This window comes from Musca domestica, unplaced genomic scaffold, assembly GCF_030504385.1.
Source record: "Musca domestica strain aabys unplaced genomic scaffold, Musca_domestica.polishedcontigs.V.1.1 181, whole genome shotgun sequence".
In the NCBI taxonomy this organism is placed as follows: Eukaryota; Metazoa; Arthropoda; class Insecta; order Diptera; family Muscidae; genus Musca; species Musca domestica.
The window spans coordinates 133,854-156,078 of NW_026712240.1; the positions used below are offsets into that span (position 1 = coordinate 133,854).

At 38.0% G+C, this 22,225-nt stretch overlaps 3 protein-coding genes across 3 annotated transcripts in view; 2 read left to right on the forward strand and 1 right to left on the reverse strand.

Annotated features, from left to right (window-relative positions):
• Positions 1 to 14,010, reverse strand: part of LOC101895850 (kalirin) — a 137,776-nt gene extending 123,766 nt beyond the window's left edge. Inside the window, 2 exon segments of the mRNA XM_059121032.1 lie at positions 11,719 to 12,244; positions 13,967 to 14,010. Of these exon segments, the coding sequence (XP_058977015.1) occupies positions 11,719 to 11,897 (179 nt within the window). The 5' untranslated portion in view covers positions 11,898 to 12,244; positions 13,967 to 14,010.
• A 494-nt stretch (positions 14,011 to 14,504) lies between these two features.
• Positions 14,505 to 16,237, forward strand: LOC101895323 (oxysterol-binding protein-related protein 11). Its single transcript, XM_005186919.4, has 3 exons — positions 14,505 to 15,124; positions 15,190 to 15,586; positions 15,642 to 16,237. The coding sequence occupies exons 1-3, from the start codon at positions 15,037 to 15,039 to the stop codon at positions 15,826 to 15,828; spliced, it is 672 nt and encodes a 223-aa protein (XP_005186976.1). The 5' UTR covers positions 14,505 to 15,036; the 3' UTR covers positions 15,829 to 16,237.
• Positions 16,238 to 17,286: 1,049 nt separating this feature from the next.
• LOC101895496 (ribonuclease 3) lies at positions 17,287 to 21,962 on the forward strand. Its single transcript, XM_005186920.4, has 3 exons — positions 17,287 to 18,858; positions 18,925 to 21,270; positions 21,334 to 21,962. The coding sequence occupies exons 1-3, from the start codon at positions 17,367 to 17,369 to the stop codon at positions 21,648 to 21,650; spliced, it is 4,155 nt and encodes a 1,384-aa protein (XP_005186977.2). The 5' UTR covers positions 17,287 to 17,366; the 3' UTR covers positions 21,651 to 21,962.
• Positions 21,963 to 22,225: the final 263 nt, after the last annotated feature.

Below are 22,225 nucleotides of genomic sequence, written 5' to 3' on the forward strand. Positions count from 1 at the left end.
AATCGACCGTGGCATTAGAATAAATGGCGAATATTATCTCGAAAATATTCTGGAGGATGTATTAAAGCCTTGAGCACGCAAACATTTTGGCCGCAGACCTTGGACATTCCAACAGGACTCAGCACGCGCCACCCAAGAATGGTTACAAAATGAGGTTCCTCGCTTAATTTCCAGCGTACAATGGCCACCAAAATCTCCGGATACCAATCCGTTGGACAATTGTGTCTGGAGTATTTTGGAAAGCAAGGTTGGCACTAAAAAATACCAAAGTGTCGATCACCTGAAGCAAGCGCTTCGCCGGGAATGTTCCAAAATACCGCAGAGTAACATTCGGATAGCGTGTGACGGTTTCATTGTGCCGTTTGCAGGCCGTAATTCGTGCCAAAGGTGACCAATTCGAATAAATCTAAACTTATTCTAAAATTTGAAGCTATTTCCGACATTTTTTGCTTCTATTCAATAACATTGAAAAATGTAAAAATTATGGCATTTACTTGGTTGCAAATTGTGTTATCTCACCCTGTATACCCTCTCTGGCCATATGGCTGAGGGTATAATAATTTACTTCCATTAAAGAGAAAGGATAATCCGATTTTTCTCCAACTTTGCAAATCCTAATATTTGCATCAGTGCTACGTCAGGTGCGAAAAAGGACAATATCGATCCACTTCATCAAGTACCTTCCCCACAAAGGGTCGAAATTTTAAATATCCCTGAAATTCATAAAATGCGAAATTAACTTCCGATTCCATCCATACTTGGTACATCTCAATATTTCCATCAACACAAGATCTGTTAGAAAGATGGTAGAGATCGGATCATTTCGTCTGGTACCTCCCCCACAAAGGGTCAATGTTTTGAATAACCAAAACGATCATAAAATCCGAATTAAGCATCCATTATTTCTACTAACACAAGATCTGCTGTGAAGATGGGATATATCGGTTGAATCCTTCTTGTTTCCTTCCCAAAATATTGCCTATCATAGTTATATCCTCTTACGATGAACACAGTGAACCAAAGGTCTTCGAGTAAAACAGCTTCCGACTTTAGTCTACCTGTGCATCCTGAAACCTAATCTTGAACTAAAACAATTCATATATTTATCCGCTTTGACATTTAAGCCTTCTCAAAGCCATTATCTGTACTCTATAGCATCGATGTAGATAGGGGGTGGCTTCTGGGATTTGATGACTTGATAAAGATTAGGTTATGTTCCATAGTGGCCATACCATTATCAAAAGTTCCTCCAATCTAAGCTCTTGATTATTCACAAATATCATGGCACACACATCATAAACCAGCCGTCCCCCAAATTCTGAAGATCTGTTGATTATTCTTTCTCCAATGATAAAAAAATATCTATTCTATTTGTAATCTCAGCTGGCGGAATTCTGTTGATTAAGCATTTCTATATTGCAAATTAGAATATGCCCGTTGTTCGTAATTAGATATCATAAATTAACTCTTTAAGAAAAAAAGAAAAAGATGTGCACTAATTGAAAATAACAAATTCTGCAGTGGCTGTGAGATGCGGCAGCAAATTGAACGTGCTCAGAGCTGCATTTTATGTTGATCATAAAAAAAGATTTATCGAAACACGTTATTCTAATAGAATAGTAGCGATAGTTAATCCGAAACGATGTGTGGGAACAAAAATAACTATTATGTGTTGAAATTGATATTGCAGCAGGAGGGCTTGACAGTGACAAGCGATAAAAATAACTCCAACAAATAAAAAAGGTAAGTTCGGGCTGAGTTGAACTTTGAATACCCTCCACCATTTGGAACAAATTTATAAATTTTCCATAAAAATAAAATCACTTAAAAATCTTAAAAATGCCGAATATAGCCGTTATATTGGGCTCCACACGAAAACGTGGATCTGCATAGGCAACTTTTGTTATAGGCCATTACAATATTCAAATACGAAACTTGAAATAAAATCCGGTGAATAATGTAGTTAAAATTATCAAAAATACTGCATAAAAGGTGGTACCAATACATGGAGGCTATACGAAGACCTGGACCTACATAGACGATTTTCTGTCACAGGCTGTGGTACCTATTAGGAACTTTAAATGCAAAATTTGCAGACAATTCCATTGAAAAATATAGCTAAAATAATAAAAATACCGAATATAGGAAGGTGCCGATATATGGGGCCTATATGAAGACCTGGACCTGCAAAGACAATTGTCTGTCACGGGCTATAGTACCTATTACGAACTCTAAATACGAAATTTAAAACATCTCCTGTGAATAATGTAGCTAAAATCATCAAAATGCTGCATACAGGGAGGTACCGTTATATGGGGGCTATGCGAAGACCGCATAGAAAATTTTCGGTCACAGACTGTAGTACCTATTACGAACTATGAATACGAAATGTAAAACAATTCCGGTGAATAATGTAGCTAAAATCATAAAAAAACCGCATATAGGGAGGTACCGCTATATGTGGGCTATACGAAGACCTGGACCTGCATGGACAATTTTCGGTCACAGGCTGTACCTGTACCTGTTAGAAACTTGAATTGCGAAATTTCAAACAATATCGGTGAATATTGTACCTGAAATCGTCAAAATACCGAATACAGGGAGGTACCCATATATGGGATCCATATGATGACCTGGACCTGCATACGGTAGTTCCCATTACGGACTCTAAATTCGAAAATTGGAACAACTCCAGTGAGTAATGTCCCTAAAATCATAAACATACGGAATATAGGAATTTACCGTTGTATGGAAGCTATACGAAGACCTGGACCTACATAGACAATTTTCGGTCACAGGCTGTATTACCTATTAGGCTCTTCAAATGCGAAATTTCAAACAATGTCGGCGAATATTTTACCTAAAATCGTCAATATACCAAATATAAGGAGGTACCCACTTATGTGGTCATCGTATGGACCTGGTCCTGCATAAACAATTTTTTTGTCATGGGCTGTAGTACCCATTACGATCTTAAAATACGAAATTTTAAAACAATTCTTCGATTACTTCAAATAACGAATATCGTGGGATATTGTTGTATGGGGGCTATACGATATCGTGGACCTATGTAGGCAATACTCTTCCAGGGGCTAAAGAGCTTAGAAGGGACTCCTTGTATGGATTTTCAGACAATTTCATTGAAATATTCGGCTACAATCAAAAAATACCGGGAGTACGGTTGTATGATATCGTGGACCGATATAGCCCATCTTCGAACTTGACCTGGCTGCAGACAAGAGACTGACCTGTGCAAAATGTTACCTTTTTTACCCTCAGTCATATGGCTCAGCCATTTGATACAGCTAAAACGTACCTCATCGAAATGACTGTTTTAGACCTTAGGTCTCTTTGAAACAAATCCGATCTAGCGATGTCCACCTGTCTGTCTTGGTGGTGCGACGATAACTCTCTTAGGGAGTATCCGATTTGATCCAAACTAGGTACATCGTTGTCAAAGTTAGATCGATTTCGGAGATGGGCAATATCGGTCCACTCCTTCTGTTACCTCCCACACAAAGGGTCAACATTTTGAGCATTCATGAAGCTCATACAAAACGAAACTAACTTCTGATTATATTCAGACTTGGCACATCTCAATATTTTTATCAACACAAGATCTGTTACATAGATGGTAGAGATCGGACCATTCCTTCGGGTACCTCCCCCACAAAGGGTGAAAGTTTTGAATAACCAAAACGATCATAAAATCCAACACAAGCATCTAGTTCTCTTCAAAAGACACACATTACAACATTTTTACTAACTCAAGGTCGGGTATGAAGGTGGAATATGTCGAACCACTCGTTCTGGTACCCACCAAGGGTCCAAAATTTTGAATATCTCATAAAAAACCAAATTAATATCATTAATTAAATACCATTCAGACTTGATACATCTCAATATTTCTATCAACGCAAGATCTGTTATAAAGATGGTACAGATCGGACCATTTCGTCTGGTGCCTCCCCCACAAAGGGTCGAAGTTTTGAAAAACCAAAACGATCATAAAATCCGATATAAGCATTTGGTTCTCTTCAAATAACACACATCACAATATTTTTATTATCCCAAGGTCTGGTATGAAGATAGAGTATGTCGGACCACTCCTTCTGGGTGAAAATTTTTAGTATCCATTAAGCTCATAAAACGCGAAATTAACATCTGATCCATTCACATGTCCATATTTCCATCAACACAAGATATGCTATAAAGATGGTACAGAGCGGACCATTTCGTCTGGTGCCTCCCCCATAAAGGGTCAAAGTTTTGAATAACCAAAAACGATCAAAAAATCCGAAATCCTTCTCCAAATATTTAGAATCTCGGGCCTGCCAAAATGTTTTAGCTTTCTTCTGGTACTAAACTGAATTTTTCCAATATACATTTTTCCATATACAGCGCACAATTGCCTCCAAAATCTCCGGATACCAATCCGTTGGACTATTTTGTCTGGAGTATTTTAGAAAGCAAAGTTGGCACTAAAAAATACCAAAGTGTCGATCACCTTAAGCAAGCACTTCGACGGGAATAGGCCAAAATACCGCAGAGCAACATTCGGGCAGCGTGTGATGGTTTCATTGGCCGTTTGAAGGTCATAATTCGCCCGAAGTTGACCGATTCGAACAAATCTAGAATTATTCTAAAATTTGATGCTATTTCCGACATTTCATAAAATTTAAAAAAAAATGTAAAAATTATGGCCTTTGACTTTGTTGCAGTTTTTTTATCTCACCCTGTATCTTATATAAAGTATAGGAAGCAGTCCATATAGTCCAAATCTGGCATGTTGTAATATTTATATCAGTTTTAGGTTAGTTATGAATTTGTCAATATTGTCCTTCTGCTTCGGAACCTCTCCCATAAAGGGTCAACAGTTTGAATAATTATAACTTAAGGCTGAGGGTACACATCTGTCGGCAAAACCGACTGATACTATTTTACTTGTTTCAATACGAAACCTTCTCTAACTAGCATTCCTGCCTATCAACGCAATGGAACTGCGGCCGCAAACTGCATATTTTTGAACCTAACCTTAATGACAGCCGGGTTCTGGAAATTATGAACTTATACTGTTAGCTATTCCCCCCTTTATTTCCCTTCTCCATTTTTTTTAAATCTGTGGCCTGCCAAAATATATTATCCTTATATCCTTATATATTATCATTTTTCCATATACAGCGCATAATTGCCACCAGAATCTCCAGATACCAATCCGTTGCACTATTGTGTCTGGAGTATTTTGAAAAGTAAGGTTGGCACTAAAAAATACCAAAGTGTCGATCACCTCAAGCAAGCGATTCGTCGGGAATAGGCCAAAATACCGCATTGGCCTTTTGAAGGCCATAATTCGTACCAAAACTGACCAATTCGAACAAATCGAAACATATTCTAAAATTTGATGCTATATCCGATATTTTTTGCCTTCATTGAAAAAAGTTCAAAGAAGAATATAAAAATTATTGCGTTTTACTTTGTTGCAGTTTTTTTTTTATCTCACCCTGTATATATGGCAAAATCCCAGTTCTTGAACATTGAAAATTTAAATCACCAGGCGAACCCCTCCCTCCTTCCCATAACATGTAATAACAATAACTATTTTCACAATTTTTATGTCCAATCGATTAACATTCTATGGCTATCTACAACATAATGGGTACTTAAACAAATCATCTTCACCACATCAACATAATTCCCACTGCACCATGCCAGGCCAAAACCGAAAAAAAAAGTGGATGATCTTCAGTCATTGTCACAAGTCACGAAATCGAAACTTCCTCATAATTATTGTTCGTGTCAAAATCAAATCATATTCGGAAAAATACTACTTTTGAGGGATGATTTAGTTTTGGCAAACGGAATTTTAAAATTTCTGATTTTTGCAGAGGGGTTGGTTAGTTTTTATGGCATGCATATCAAAAAATTATCTGGTAAGCAGAGTCAACCAGCTAGGCAGCTAGTAGGTCTTTCTTTATTAAACACCATATGACCAAAAATGAAAGAAAGAATAATCAATAAGAAACAAACAACAACAACAAAAAAGGATCATTAAACTGCACACACAGGCCGCATATACGCAACAATGGCAGGGAAGTGGATGGAGGCGGCCAACCAGGCAAGGAGACAACAACACCACACACAAAAATTGTATGCATTTCGATTTTGTTTTGGTCGTTGGCGATGATGATGAATCATTTGCTCGGTCGTCATTTAAACAAATAAAAGTGAAGAAATTGCCGCCATCAGCAACGCTACCCTGCAGGGCCACTAGGATTGTCATCATCATATATATTCTCTTCCAAGGCATTGGTTGTATACACTTGCTGGCTGGTTGACGACGGTTTTGGTGTGGAGAGTACAAGCAATTTGCAAGGCGACAGACCCTAGTCCCAGTCCCACCAAATGGCCAAAGAGAGTAGCTGCTTCTTGATCACACCCAATTAAAATCTGAAGGAATGCCTCATTTCTCTCGGTGTATCGTTGCCGTTGTCGCATTCTCAGAATTTAAATAAGCCTTATGCATTCATAAAGGCAGACAGACAGCCATAGTCGTCCATCGTCGCCGTAGTCTTCGCCTTCGTCGTTGTTGTCGTCAGTCTCCTCACCAGTTTGTCCCAAATGCGTAACAGCAGAAATAAATATAAGGAAAAATATGTTTTTTTTTTTGTTTTTTCGTTTTGTTTTGAATTTCGTTTTTTTTTTGGTTTGGTTCTGAAGGCAAAAAAGTAAGAACAGAACAAAGTACAAAACTATGGGGTTTGATTATGGTGTGTTGCATTGGAAATATATGGAAATTCAATTTTTGAAGGAATTCCAAATACCCTATTAATGTGGAACAGAACGATAAAAAAAATCAGACGGGTCCCCTGACTCTGGAGAAAAGTTAGTTCTCGACCATCTTTATAAGAGATCTGGTGTTGATAGAAATATTAAGATGTGCCAAGTTTGAATGGAATCGGAGGTTAATTTCGCGTTTTAGGAGCTTCATTGATATTCAAAATATGGACCCTTTGTGGGGGAGGCACCAGAAGGAGTAGACGGATATATCCCATCTTCACAGCAGATCTAGTGTTAGTGGAAATAATGGGATGTCTGAAATATGAAGAGGAAAGAATGCTTATTTCAAAACCTTTGTGAGGGAGGTACCAGAAGAAATGATCCGATCTCTCCCATCTTTATAACAAATCTTGTATTGATGGAAATATTGAGATGTGCCAAGTTTGGATGTTAATTACGTGTGTTATGAGCTTCAAGAATATTCAAAATGTTGACCCTTTGTGGGGAAGGTACCAGAGGGAGTGGACCGATATATCCGATCATCACACCAGACCTTGGGCTAATAAAAATATTGTGATATTTGAAATATGAAGAGGACAGGATGCTTATTTCGGATTTTATGGTCGTTTTGGTTATTCGAAAATTTGACCCTTTGTGGGAGAGGTACCAGAAGAAATGGTCCGATCTCTACTATCCTTATAACAGATCTTGTGTTAATGGAAATATTGAGATGTACCAATTCTGAATGGAATGAGATGTTAATTTCACGTTTCAGGGGCTTCATGGATATTCACAATTTTGACACTTTGTGGGGGAGGTAGCAGAAGTAGTGGTCCGATATATCCCATTTTCACAGAATATCTTGTGTTAGTAGAAATAACGGGATGTGTGAAATAGGAAGAGGACAGGATGCTTATTTTGGATTTTATGATCATTTTTTGTGATTCAAAACTTTGACCCTTTGTGGGGGAGGTACCAGAAGGAGTGGATCGATATATCCCATCTTGACAGCAGATCTTGTGTTAGTAGAAATAATGGGATGTGCGAAATATGAAGAAAACCGGATGCTTATTTCGGATTTTATAATCGCTTTGGTTATTCAAAATTTTGACCCTTTGTAGGGGAGGTACCAGAAGGAATGGTCCGATCTCTACCATCTTTATAACAGATCTTTTGTTGATAGAAATATTAAGATTTGCCAAGTTTGGATGGAATCGAATGTTAATTCCACACCTTATGAGCTTAATGGATATTCAAAGTTTTGACCCTTTGCGGAGTAGGTACCAGAAGTTGTGGACCAATATATTCCATCTTCACACCAGACCTTGGGTTAATAAAAATATTGTGATGTGGATAATTTAAAGACAATCGGACACTTACATCACATGTTATAAGAGTTATAATTATTTAAAATTTTGACCCTTTGTGGGGGAGGACAGTTTTCGCACCTGACCTAGAACTGATTCAAATATTAGAATTTGCAAAGTTGAAGCAAAATCGGATTATCTTCTCTCTTCCTGTGCAGTAAATTATTTTCTTTGAAAATTTCTTTCTTCTTTTGTGGTGGAGGTAGCAGAAGGAGTGAACTGATATTGCCCATCTCCCAACTCGATCTAAGTTTGACAATAATATTGCGATATAACAAGTTTGGATCAAATCGGATACTCCCTTCGAGAGTTATTGTGCGCACCAGGCAGACAGACAGACGGACATCGCTAGATCGACTCCAAGTGTCCTGAAAAGGATTTGGCCCAAAGAGACCTAGGTCTAAAACCATTATTTCGATGAGGCACGTTTTGGCCGTATCATGTTCACATAGTCCTCAGTAGTAAGGAACACCGTTGTTTCATCTTGAGGACAGATATCTGATACTGCAGTGACCAGTTACTGCAGACTTATTAAGTGATAGAAAGGAGCTTGTTCTTCTCCTCGATATTACCGTTCAGTTGGCCTTAGATACTCTGCAACCGATTTCAAAGTGCCAGTCTTCATCAGCCACTTCATCCCCCACTATGTCGTGGAACCCAACGAAGCCTAATCAGTCCAAGTGTTTCAAGGATGGCTTTCTTCTATATGCCCACCCTAGCCATATGGCTAAAAATGTTTCACATCAATTCGCGTATGTATTTATCTATTGATCTAGGCATAAATGGAACTTTCCAAAATTTATCTTCGATTAAACACTGAAATTACATCCATTATGTCTGATAAGACGCCTAACCAATGGCAAAAAGTGTCGCATAATGGTTGATGTATGGGACTTCGTCAGATTCCACTTTCCAACTTCATCTCCTTAGGTCATTAAAAAGCTCAACTTGAAAGAGAAAATTATTAAATAAATATCAACAGATATTTTAAATTTGTTACCTTTCCTATGGGTTAGAGAATCTAAGGCACTTCCTCACTTCATGGTTTCTATTTAAACTATATTTTCTTCTAATAACTGGTTTTCGATAAAGACCCGTCCCCTCCTTGTCAAAGTAAGGCCACCCAAATTCGCGTTAAATAAACTCTAGCCCCAATCTCGAAAATATTGATTACTTTACAAATATTTGAGGAGATAGAAAGTGTAATCTGAGCTGTTACCGTTTTACATCCAAACATCTAGAAGCAGCAACTACTTTAAAATATCTCCATGTTCCCTTCAAAAATCGATGTCAACAATATGAATTATGTATTTAGATTAGAATTTTTGTAAAAGTCAATAAATAATCACGTTGCCAAACATTGGTATTCTCTCGCCAAGTCACTGATAATCGGAGATTTAAAAACCGGTTTGTGGTGCCATTTACCTTTTAAAATATTCCTAAATATTAAAAAAACAGATAAAAATGGACTGTAACATAACAAAACAAACAAATAATATTGAGTCGAAAAACAAAAAGATAGATAATGTGGATGATGATACCACCACGAGGTTTTCCCAAATAATGGGTGCAACTATTAAATAGAAAATTAGAAGAAAAAAATTTTTTTGTGTATTCACAGTCAATATAGAAGTATCCGTTTGGTGTGAAAACAAAAACTCATTGCTTCTTTGATTTTATTGACACCATGAGATTTATTTATTGTGGCCATTTATCTTATTAGCAACAACAAGCAATTTACCGTCACTGACACTAACTCATGGGGAATGGGTTAAGAAAGTGATATTAATTTACTCATACAGCCTTCATTCAATTTTCGAGAATATTTGAAGAAAATATACACACTGCATTTTTCAAAATGTATGGAAAGAAGGCATTCATATCCTACTATATTAAAGTGGCCTCTATATATAAGACTGCAGAATATTGCTTGAAAAGTGTATGATAGGGCAAAAAAACACTTTCCCTCAATTTTAAGAAACTCTAGCCTAAACTTTCTTATGTCATAATGATGTCCCACAGAGATAGACATACAAGTGGCAGTTTCAGTAGCTAAAAGGTGTCGTAAGGTTTGATTGAGCTCTTTCCTAAACATTCTAATAGCATAACGATGTCCTACAGAGATAGAAACCTAATTGGAAAAGTGGGTCTTTCAGTAGGTTTAAGGTATCACAACAAGTATAGGATTTGTTAAGTCCTTGACAAGGCATTAGAGGTCCATGTCTGTGCCACAAACTTCAACTTCCTGTTATAAACATTGACTGTTGATCATAATTTAAAATATATAAAACCTTAAAAATACAGGGTAAAACCCAGTTAGTTGGGTGGTCCGCCTAGCCAGGTAATGCCTTTGGAAAACTTGTAAATGAAGATGGAATCTATGTCTGAAAAGAGTTATGTCTCCCAACTGCCAAATAGCATATATCTGTTGTTAGAAAACAAGGGGCAAGCCGCCTAGCCAGAGAATGCCTTTGACAAACTTGTAATTGATGATGAGATCTATATCTGAGAAGAACGTCAGATTTTCTGCCACATAGCCTATGTCTCTTGTTAGACATCTGCAAAGTAGATGTTCAATCATCTCTGCATCTTCTTCATCTTCTCATAGCCTACAGAAGTCAGAAACACTGCTGTTCTATCTTAAGATCAGACATATCATACTGCAGTGACCAATCGGCATGCCTAACACGCTTCATCTCTCTGACCTCTATGTGATAGAATGGAGTTTGGTGGTGATTTAACAGTCTCTTAAATTGGTGGATCAATTCATCAGCAGTTCATTCTTCACTATATTGCTATGTACTGGGCCTAGGCTTAATATGCCCAAGTGTTTCATGGAGGGTTTTCTTGCAGTCAAGAGTAGAGTATTTCGGAATTCCAGCTACAACATGCGTTCCAAGGATATTTCCTTAAAATTACGATATTTTCTTCAAATTAAACCTACTTCGAAGTATTTCTTGTTTTGGAAAAGGTTTTTTTTTTTTTTGAGTAGGGCTTATGTGGTTATTTTCAAACTTCTCCACTTTCCTGGCCCTGAATACTGCATAATTATTTTACATTTTTTAACCTGAAAATAATAGATTTAATACAAATTTTATGTTGCCAAAATTCAATAAAATTATTACCTTGGTAATTATTAATCACTCCAAATATTTCCCTTTTCCAAAATGCATGAGTTTTTTATATTTTTGCCACCTACGATCTCTGATCTTCTAAATTTCGATTTTTCATCTTTTCGTGATCTACGATTTGACATTCTAAATTTCCTTCTACTATTCACTAAAAATCTTTTTGTGCACAAAAAATTCCATGAGTGGATCCTATAATACCCTGAGTCCCAATTCCACCCATTCATCAGGGAATTAAATTTGCCATCAAATTTTGATTGCTATTGTACAATTTATGACCTTAACAACTACCAATAATTCCCACGAGTATCACAACCCACTTGCAAAGCGATCGATCATTTGCCTAATTTCCAATAATCCCTCTATGACTTTCTATATTTACCTTAACAAATGATAAGTAATAACAATTAAAAAACACAATTGAAAACAGAATTCACATTACTTACCTGGGTATCATTATCAAATAGCTCAACAAACGCCTCAAATCATCTGGTTTTAAGCGATCCCGTTTGGGTGTTGCCGGAAAGCAAAGGATCGGACCACCACGTCTGTCCCTACCACCGGTAAGGAAGACGACGCGCTCCTGCAACAAGGTAAGAATGTCGCGAGCGCGTTGCCCGTCCATGATGGCGACGACGACAATGGAGAATTTTTGGTAATGATGTTAAATTTCTTCACTTCTCACGGGAAACTTTAGTCACTTGTTTCGATTTGTTTGGAATTTTGTTTGGGCTTTAAATTCTTGGAATCTTGATTTCACTTGGAATTTATGGATTTTTTTGTTTAATTTAATTTTGTTTTTATTTTCGTTATTCCTTATTCCCCTTTCTTCTTTCAGTTTAATTTTTTTCGTTATTTCATAATTAGTAAGTGTTTAAATTTGATATTGTTGTTGTTTTTTCAGTAGATTTTGGGACATTTCGTATATTTATTGATTTTTGCAAAATTTTGGCAAACATTTTCAGGGCCATCCTAGGTTGAAAATATTATATTAAGCTCTCGCACACTCACTGGCGGCACGGCACCGACACACAACAACAAACTACACGGAGAATAATTCGCAAACAAAACTTTTGTTTGGCAAGAACAGAATTGAACAGAACAGAACACATCACAACGGCGACGACAGCAGCAGTGCACATATAAAAGAGCACAGGCATCAGCAGGCAAAAAGTCATGACAAAATATTCACACACCAACAACACAACAACAAAAGTTAAAAGAAAACATAAAACAACGATAAATTAAAATCGCAAAATGAAAACAAAACTACACCACCAACCCAGCCAGGGCAACGAGACACAACCAAACCAAACATTAAGCGCACACACCGACAATGGCGCTGCTGTTGCTGTTCTGGCGACGTCAACGTCAAAGCACTGTCAGCAAGTGCGTGTTGTTGATGATTTCTTGCTCAGTTCTGTTTGTTCTTTTTTGTATTTTGGATATTATTGTTTTGTTTTTTCTTTTCTTTTTTAACTTATTTGGATTTGTTGGTTTGACGTTTGATTTACTTTTCAATTATAGCTTTCTTTTTTTTTCTCCAAAAAAAGAGACACACGCACACATTTTTTGCAATTTTTTGTTACTTATTTTCTTTACTCAATTAGTATTTCACAATTCTTCTTTCTTTGGAGTTTTATTTTTTGAAAACTAAAAAACTTGTAAATTCACTTCCATGCATGGCGTATGACTGTCTATCGTCCTACACTGACAACTGGATAATATTATTGGTGGCTTAAAAGACTACCACACATCACAACGACGACGACATTGTACATATGGGTGTTGGTACACAGTAGAACTCGGAACCAACTGCCAACTGACATTTGTTTGTTTTAAAATTCCACCCTCGTCTGCATTGTTTCCGAAATTATAACAAAATATCGGCACCGACTGATTAAAATTTTCTTCATTTAGGGGAAATTAATGAAAATATTTGGCCATAAGAAAAAAAGTCGGGGAGGGCGACCGAGCATTGCACCACCACCATACATATCATATGTCACAGGAAAAATTATACCGCATTTACCCACTCGCATTTGCACACACACTCTTTGTTCTTGTTTTCTAACATACGTTTAATGCTAAGCAAAAGGGGGAGCAGGAAGAAAACCATATTAAAAATCAATCAATAAATATAAACCACACTCGACACTCGGTTCAATTCTTGTTCAATGATAGGTATCCAACAAATAATAATTCCATTTCATATTACATTAGCAGGCCCACAATGGTAACAACACAGCGGCGCGGTCGTGGCTTTTGCTTAAAGCCCTCTTTTTTTACAGCACATTAAGTTTTTTTAGTTGACTGGCTGGCTGGCTCAGTTGTGCTGTATGGTGTTGTTAGAATAGGGAACTCAGACCTCTTTGAAATGAAGAAAAATGAAAGAAATACACGCACCACAAACACTCAACACACACACATGTACATAATTGCTAAGATTTTTTCTTTTCTTATTGCTTGTGGTGCCTCAAAAATTGCTTCTTCTTCTTTTGATGATGCTCATTGATTTTTTCTCTTCTTGCGGTACTACATTTTTCTTTTCACATTTTTCCGTATATTCGGTGATTGCATTTATTATACACTACCGCTTATTGCAAATTCACATTATAAATTTTATTTTTCAAAAGTATTTTTAAGGGGAAACTTCAAATTTTCCCATAATTTTTTAGTTTTTTCGCCACTAACTACTTCATCATGTCCGTTGAAGAGAAGAACAAAGCCGCCACTACCGCTTTTTTTGCAACGCCGTTCCAAGCAGACGTTGTCACTTTGAATTTTAATAAGCCGCAAAAGGAAATTAGTGGTAGACGTAACGGGCAATAAGGCAATGTAAACGAAATGTTTACGCATTGTAAAAATTAAATTAGTTGTAATCCATAATATTTTATGCAACCTGGGACTCAATCCTAGTTCAATAAATGTGTGAAATGAGAACTTTTACAATCGAAAGAATTGATACCGAACAAAAACGTCAAAATTATGTCTACAATATTGACTACCAAAAAGCTGATGAAAATGGTACAATACATTTAAAGGATATGTATGCTTGCAGATTTTTAAATGAATTTCAATAAAATAATAGTGCTTTTGGTATTATTTTTCAAGTCTTTGGAGTACGGAAAAGTGGCAAAACAAAGTAGAAACTAAACACATAGGTGTGAACCACCCTTATTAAATGTAACGGCGTCAAGTTGGCAACAAAATGACAGCGTTCTCACATGAATCATTCAGCTTTGTATTTCTCACAATAAAAAACCCAGGAAACACAGGAGCTCATCAAGTGCGTCAGATAATTTTTTCTTGGGATTAATATCAGGAATCATATAAGATTTTGTGCTATTTACCTAAAGCCAGCAAACTGTGGTTGAATCACCAGCACATTTGATATTTTCTCCAATTGACGTTGTTTATAAAAATTCGCAAAAATTCTACGTAAAATAAAATCAACTTTTCAGCATCGTAAAAACAAATCACGATTAAAGACCCCAAACCAGGAGGAGGAACCCCACCAAACGAAAAACGTAAATTTTGCATCAACAGCCACGGAACAAAAAGACCCAGGGATATTCGAGGAGGATACGGCCGGAAAGAGAATATACTCTAATCCGAGCGTATTGCGAGAGGAGGACAATCATAGAATAGCAACGACACCAATACCACCCCAAAGTAGCACACATCAGAGGACAGCAGTAGCAACAGCATCATATCAACAATTGAAACCAGCAATTAGTGATAGCAGCGGTAGGCGGCAAGAAATGGAAACCAATCTAAATAAGGTACTGAATCAGGGAGTACGTCATCAGTTAAATGGCTTGCTGTGCAAGTACACCAATGTAATGAAAGGTATGTGCTGGTCACCTGACATGGTGGATGTTTTTTCTTATTTTTATTTGTATCGACTATTTTAGGATGGCAGTACCGATGGTTTGCAGTGGATCCACAGAGCGGCATACTGAGCTATTATTTGTCTGATAGCACATCGGCCAATGATGATGTACCACCACCTTCTCATGTCTTAAATGGTTCCCCACGTGGCCAGGTACATTTGGCGGGAGCCGTTGTTTGTCCCAGTGATGAAGATTCGCGCACATTTTCTATCGGCTGCGCTTCCGGTGATACAATTAAACTAAGAGCCGCAGATGCTAGAGCTCGCCAAGAATGGGTAGATGGCTTGAGGGCTGTGGTGGAAAGTCACACCAAGGCCATGGATATTAGCAACTCAACGCCTTTGCCACCACGCGAATTGTTGGCTGCATCGGATGCCATGGCCTCGGCCCGACAAGCTCTATACTTAACCGAACAATGGTAATAGGAATTTTTCTAATAAGATTTTTTTGTTAATACTTTTTCTCTATTGTAGCAATGCTTCCCTAGCTCGAGCCATTGAAAATATCGAATGCGAAACATTTTCACCTACCGACCCAGATCTGTTGTTAATGAAAGCAATATCCACCGCCAGTACACAATGCCTACATCAGTGCCTGAGCTTGTTGCAGCGCCATCAAGAGATTCATACACCGCATTCGGAGACAACTAGTGTTAATTAGCGCTACACGGCTTGGCCCGTGAAGCAAACAAATCATGTTGTATAGCAAAAAGAGCCAACTCACTGTGGCACGACTAATTTACATTGATTTATTGTGTTTATTGTTAAATTTATTCAATGTTTTTTAAATCACCCTTTTTCCTATTCTCCTATAAAGCGAAACAAAAGTGCACCATTTATTCCTGCCCTTTGCAAATAATAATAAAATGTATATCATACATATATCATATAACAATGTAACAACCATAACATCATTCAACCATTCCGACTTGTCCAGATTTATATACCAAAAAAAAGCAATACGCTTCAAGCGCGTAACGATTGACAAGTTTTTACAAACTTATTGAATAACAATATTACGCCGATTGCAAAAAAAAAAACGTTTAAATAAAAAGCCTTCTGAAGTATTATTCTTGGTGTTTCATTTTAGAATAAAGTTTTCCTTTGAAGAAATATTGTTGGTTAATGCAAATTCTAGAACATTCCGAAGTTCAGAGAAGTCTGGCTAATACTGGAGGTATTGCTCAATCCACTCTGAGGACATTTTGTTATTATTGATGCGTATTAATTTGTTAATAACCGTAAAGATTGTTAGTGTCAAGAATACTCTACTGTAATAACGCCATTCAAGGGTATAACAGTCCCATCTCTGTTGTTCTGATCTGGGCAAATTAATTTCGTTCTAAGAATATTAGGTTTTTTTATTCACCGTCTTGCTTGTATAAAAAAATGCTAATTTTTTATAAATTGCTGATATTCTACCATAGGTTGTAATATTAGGCTTTGAATTTTGGCCTTTGAGTTTAAGCAGTTACATGAGTTATATGCTATCACCTCACTTTGCATGCCAATTTTTTGATCCCGGACTTTCGGGTCAAAAATCTGGGGTCCCCCAAGAAAAAAATAGTTTCCCGGGATCAGGGTAAAAATACCTACCTCTGGAAAGAATTTCAAAAAAATCGAAGAGTTTTTACTAAACTAGAGTTGTTCCCAACTTTTACATATATTTCTTCTTAAATCCATGTGTTAGCATTTCACTTTATGCAACAAATGTCTTGTATAAAGTATGGATTGGTATGGAACAACAGTTGTTCTTTCCTCACTATTTACACTTGTAATATATTTATTTTATCTATCAACCATAAAACACAACGGTTTTAGTCCATTAAAAGCTGAAGACTGAAATTAAATTATTGTGCTATCCATCATTTTATCTTTATGCAGAATAAGAAGAAGCATTTGTTTTGATTTATACACCCAAGATATACACCCTTACGGCGTTAGCAAACTTTTTTATCGTCTTTGGAGAAAACGATACAGCTCGTCACGCGGCTGTGTACAGCTGATTACGTTTTCCTTATGTCTCATTCGTAAACAAAAAAAAAAATAATCTGTAATTTTGCTTTCTGTTTAGCTTTTTATCGGGCATTTCTTGTCGCTTTCTTATTTGTTTCGTTTGGGACGTCTTTCTTTCTTGGTTGGTATAGTGACTTGACACAGGTCATACTGGAAAATACTCAGTTTTGTTAGTTTTGTAAAATGAGTAAACCAATTCCTCCGAATTCCAAGGAACAACATGGTGTTAATCCCCTTGTTTATGCAGATCCCAATAATTTGTATAATTTGGTTTGCAATATGCCACCGCCGCCACCCCCACCGGCTAGCATAAATACACCTCCTCCACCGCCACCACCACCAACGGTACCATATCCAGGTGAAACAACAAGCGATACTGGTCCACCTGCTAGCAGCGACCATACATCCGTCGCCAAAACCTATGAGGACAAGTATGACTATTCCAACAGCTATCCAGCAACTTACGATACTTATTCCACAAAGAGTTGGCAATCGGCAGCAGCTGTTCCCAACTATTCTCACCATTCCTATGAATATAGCTCCGAAACGAGTTATCATCGTGGACACAGTGATTATCATCATAGCTCATCATATAAATATCATGGATCGTATGGAAGTAATTATTATTCGTATGGAGCGACGACTGCTCCATCGCATTGCAGCTCAGCTTCAAGTTATCGTTATTCCTCCTCCTCCTCCTCTTCGTCGAGACATCGTAGTGATTATTATTCACGTAGCTCATCCTACAGTGGGTCGTCTGAACGATCATCCAAATCTTCCACATATGGTGGCGAGTCGCTACCCAGCAAAAGTGAAAAACGACCAAGAGTGCGTGAGGAACGCCCTGCAAAACCAGAAACCGAACGTGATCGTTTGCTTAGAATGTGGCGTTCTAATTATTGTGAAACACCGGAAGATATCCAACGGAAAATGGAAGAGTTGGCCGAAATGGATGAGGATACCCGAGAGGTATGGATACGATCTTCACCAGCCGATTTGTACTATCGTCGTACAAATGTGGTGCAGGAAGTTGAGGCCACCAAACGTTCGAATCTGTTGTGTGAGTTGTTTGAGGAAGAATTACTTAAACGTTCTGAACGGGTACGAGTCAAGTTACCACCCTATAATCCGCCGCCAAGGCAAACACGTCGCCGTGTCTGTAAACACAAATCCGAAGGATGTTCATCCTCCGATTCAGATTCATCGGATAATGAGGAGTTTAAATTGGAACAGGACAACTGTATGGAAGAGCTGTCGCGTAAAGTCCAACACCCATATCGTATACATGCCGATTTGTGGCACAACGAGGCGGGCGAAATGAATGATGGTCCCCTGTGTAGGTGTTCACAAAAATCGCGGCGAGTTGGTATACGTCATGGTATCTATCCGGGCGAGCTACGTTATCCCAAATGTGATCCGAATTCAAATAATGCCAGTAAATTGCATCATTATCGCATCACCATTTCACCGCCCACAAATTTCCTCACCAAAACTCCCACCATCATCAAACATGATGAGCATGAATTTTTATTCGAGGGGTTCTCATTGTTCTCCCATTTCCCATTGGGTGATTTGCCAACATGTAAGGTGATACGTTTCAATATTGAGTATACCATATTGTATGTGCCCGAGAAGATGCCGGAAAATTTCACCGTCAAGGAGCTGGATATATTTTGTGAGTATCAGGAATGACAGCTCCGTGGCCTTTAATTAACTAAATTTCATTTTATTTGGATTCCAGTTAAATACTTGTTCCATGAACTCCTCGAGTTGGTGGACTTCTCCCTGCTGCCCAAATCTGAGGATCCTGAAAACGACAGCTGTCCAGCTTTTCATTTCCTACCCCGTTTTGTACGCGACCTACCCGATAATGGCAAAGAAGTTTTGGCCATGTGTGAGGTTTTGAAATATCTCCTGCACAATGCTGGACCATTGGTGGATTCTCCTCTCTTAACAAATTTAACGCACACCCCACAAAGTGAATGGCAGGACTATGTGGATGATTTCAAAGGCATGTTGGCCACCAAGCCTGGCTATAAACCCAGTTCCATACGTGTAGATCAGCTGGATCGTAATGTGGCCGATTTGCCCGAATGCTATGACAAAGAAGAGGGGGTGTGCCACCCAGCCATTGTACACTTTGGCATACGGCCACCCCAGCTAAGTTATGCCGGTAATCCAGAATATCAAAAGGCCTGGCGGGAATATGTTAAATTTCGCCATTTAATGGCCAATATGTCCAAGCCCTCATTCAAAGACAAACGTAAATTGGAAGAGAAGGAGGCACGTCTGCAAGAAATGCGTACCCAGGGTAGAATGAAACGTAATGTCACCGTGGCGGTTAGTTCCAAGGGTTATCATCGCACGGGCATCATGTGTGATATTGTGCAACATGCCATGTTGGTGCCTGTGCTAAGTGGCCACTTGAGGTTCCACAAATCCTTGGATTTCTTGGAAGAGAAGATAGAATATAAATTCAAAAATAGATATCTTTTGCAATTGGCCCTCACCCATCCTTCGTATAAGGAAAATTATGGAACCAATCCCGATCATGCCCGCAATTCCTTGACCAATTGTGGTATACGACAACCGGAATATGGTGATCGTAAAATCCACTACATGAACACCAGAAAGAGAGGCATCAACACCCTGATCAATATTATGTCCCGTTTTGGCAAGGAATATGAAACCATGTCGAATATTACCCACAATGAACGTTTGGAGTTTTTGGGAGATGCTGTGGTGGAGTTTTTAAGTTCCATACATTTGTTCTTTATGTTCCCCGAACTGGAGGAGGGTGGTTTGGCCACTTATCGGGCGGCCATTGTGCAAAATCAACATTTGGCTTTGCTGGCCAAGAAACTGCATTTGGAGGAATACATGTTGTATGCCCATGGTTCGGATTTGTGTCATGAGTTGGAGCTGAAACATGCCATGGCCAATTGTTTTGAGGCCCTAATGGGAGCTTTATTGTTAGATGGTGGTATTTCCGTGGCCGATGAGGTGTTTATGAATGCCCTGTTTATGGAAGATGACCAGTTAAGGGAGATATGGAAAAAGTTGCCAGAACATCCTTTGCAGGAACAGGAACCCATGGGCGATAGAGATTGCATTTCCTCATATCCCATGCTACAGGAATTATGTAAATTTGAGGAATCCATTGGCATACAATTTAAGCACATACGTCTACTGGCCAGAGCCTTTACAGATCGTTCCATAGGTTTTACCCATTTGACATTGGGTTCCAATCAACGTTTGGAATTTTTGGGTGATACGGTTTTGCAATTAATATGTTCCGAGTATCTTTATCGTCATTTCCCAGAGCATCATGAGGGTCATTTGTCCCTGTTACGTTCGTCTTTGGTAAACAATCGAACCCAGGCAGTGGTCTGTGATGATTTGGGCATGACAAAATATGCCGTCTATTCCAATCCCAAGGCAGAATTGAAAACCAAGGATAGAGCCGATTTATTGGAAGCCTTTCTGGGAGCCCTCTATGTAGACAAAGGCCTGTTGTATTGTGAACAATTTTGCCATGTCTGCCTGTTTCCAAGACTGCAAATGTTTATTATGAATCAAGACTGGAATGATCCCAAATCGAAGCTGCAGCAATGCTGCTTAACTTTGCGTACCATGGATGGTGGTGAGCCGGATATACCGCTCTATAAAGTCATTGAATCTTCAGGGCCAACCAATACCCGTGTCTATACCGTGGCCGTTTATTTCCGTAACAAACGTTTGGCCACTGCCACTGGGTCCTCGATACAACAGGCCGAAATGAATGCCGCCAAACAGGCATTGGAAAATTCCAGAGATCTTTTCCCCCAGCTGGATCATCAGAAACGTGTCATAGCCAAAAGTATTAAAAAACAAACGGGACGTGAAATTAATCAAGACACGGAGGCGAATAGCAAGGATGAAAAGAAACCCAAGCATAAGCCGCACATTGCTGATGAATCACATTTGCCGAAGCAGTATAGGGAACGGGAAGATATATCAAGTGATGAGTTGCCCGAAGATGATGATGATCAGCAAGAGGGTAATGAGCTGGCACAACGAAGGAACAGCCGGAAACTCTCAAACACAGGTGGGGAAAAATATATTTTTTTATTTGAGAATATTTATTTAATTTAAATTCTTTTTTTTTCAGGTTATTCCTCGAATAGTCTGATAGACTCGGATACCGATGACATAACATCCCCCACCAATACACCAAAGAAACGTGTTAAACTCTCCACCCCGCCCAAGGAGGATAAACAAAATTCTCAAAACGTAGCAGAAAGTAAAAGGAACTTGGACTTACCTTGTGAGGATATTAGCAGTGATGAGGATTTTAATCGTTCCGAATTGCAGGAGAGTAAAAGCGAAGAAAAACCCAATCCTATTTTAAGTGATTTGAAAGACTTGGTAGAAGATATTTCATCTTCGTCGGATCTAGAACCTGAACCAGGGGAATTATCGTGTTAAAGAAATGTTAAACATTTCCAGAAAATCTACCAAGTTTTCGAAAACAGACGAAGGAGTTTAAGGACTTTTTTTTTAGTTCCAATGAAGGAATTACATTGACTACCATATATGCCAAGCTAAAATTTTGATTCCACCAGTTTCGTAGTAATAGTTAACGACTGTATTTTTACCATTCTATGAACAATTGACCTATTTTTATAGGTACTATAATTATGGCGACCTACAAAGTAAGATCGCCAATTGTTTTTTTTTTCCTCTTACTTACCAACCTTTAGTGTGTATTTCAATAAAACATTTCGGATTTAAATTTGATCAGGATTTCTTTATTTGAAGCAGTACAAGAATAGTGGATTAATAGCTAAATTTTTTCCATCTAGAGATAAGCTGCAATTGGACTTAGATAAATAAAAGGGCTGAGGCTTAATTCTTTTTCTATTAAAATGCGAACGAAAGAAATGAAAAAAATTTAAGGAAATACTTTTTAAGGATCCATGGATCCCCTGTAATTGCTAACATATTAACTAAATATCAGTTAACAAATTTGTTCCAGCTTTAGAGGAGAACTTTAAAAATGA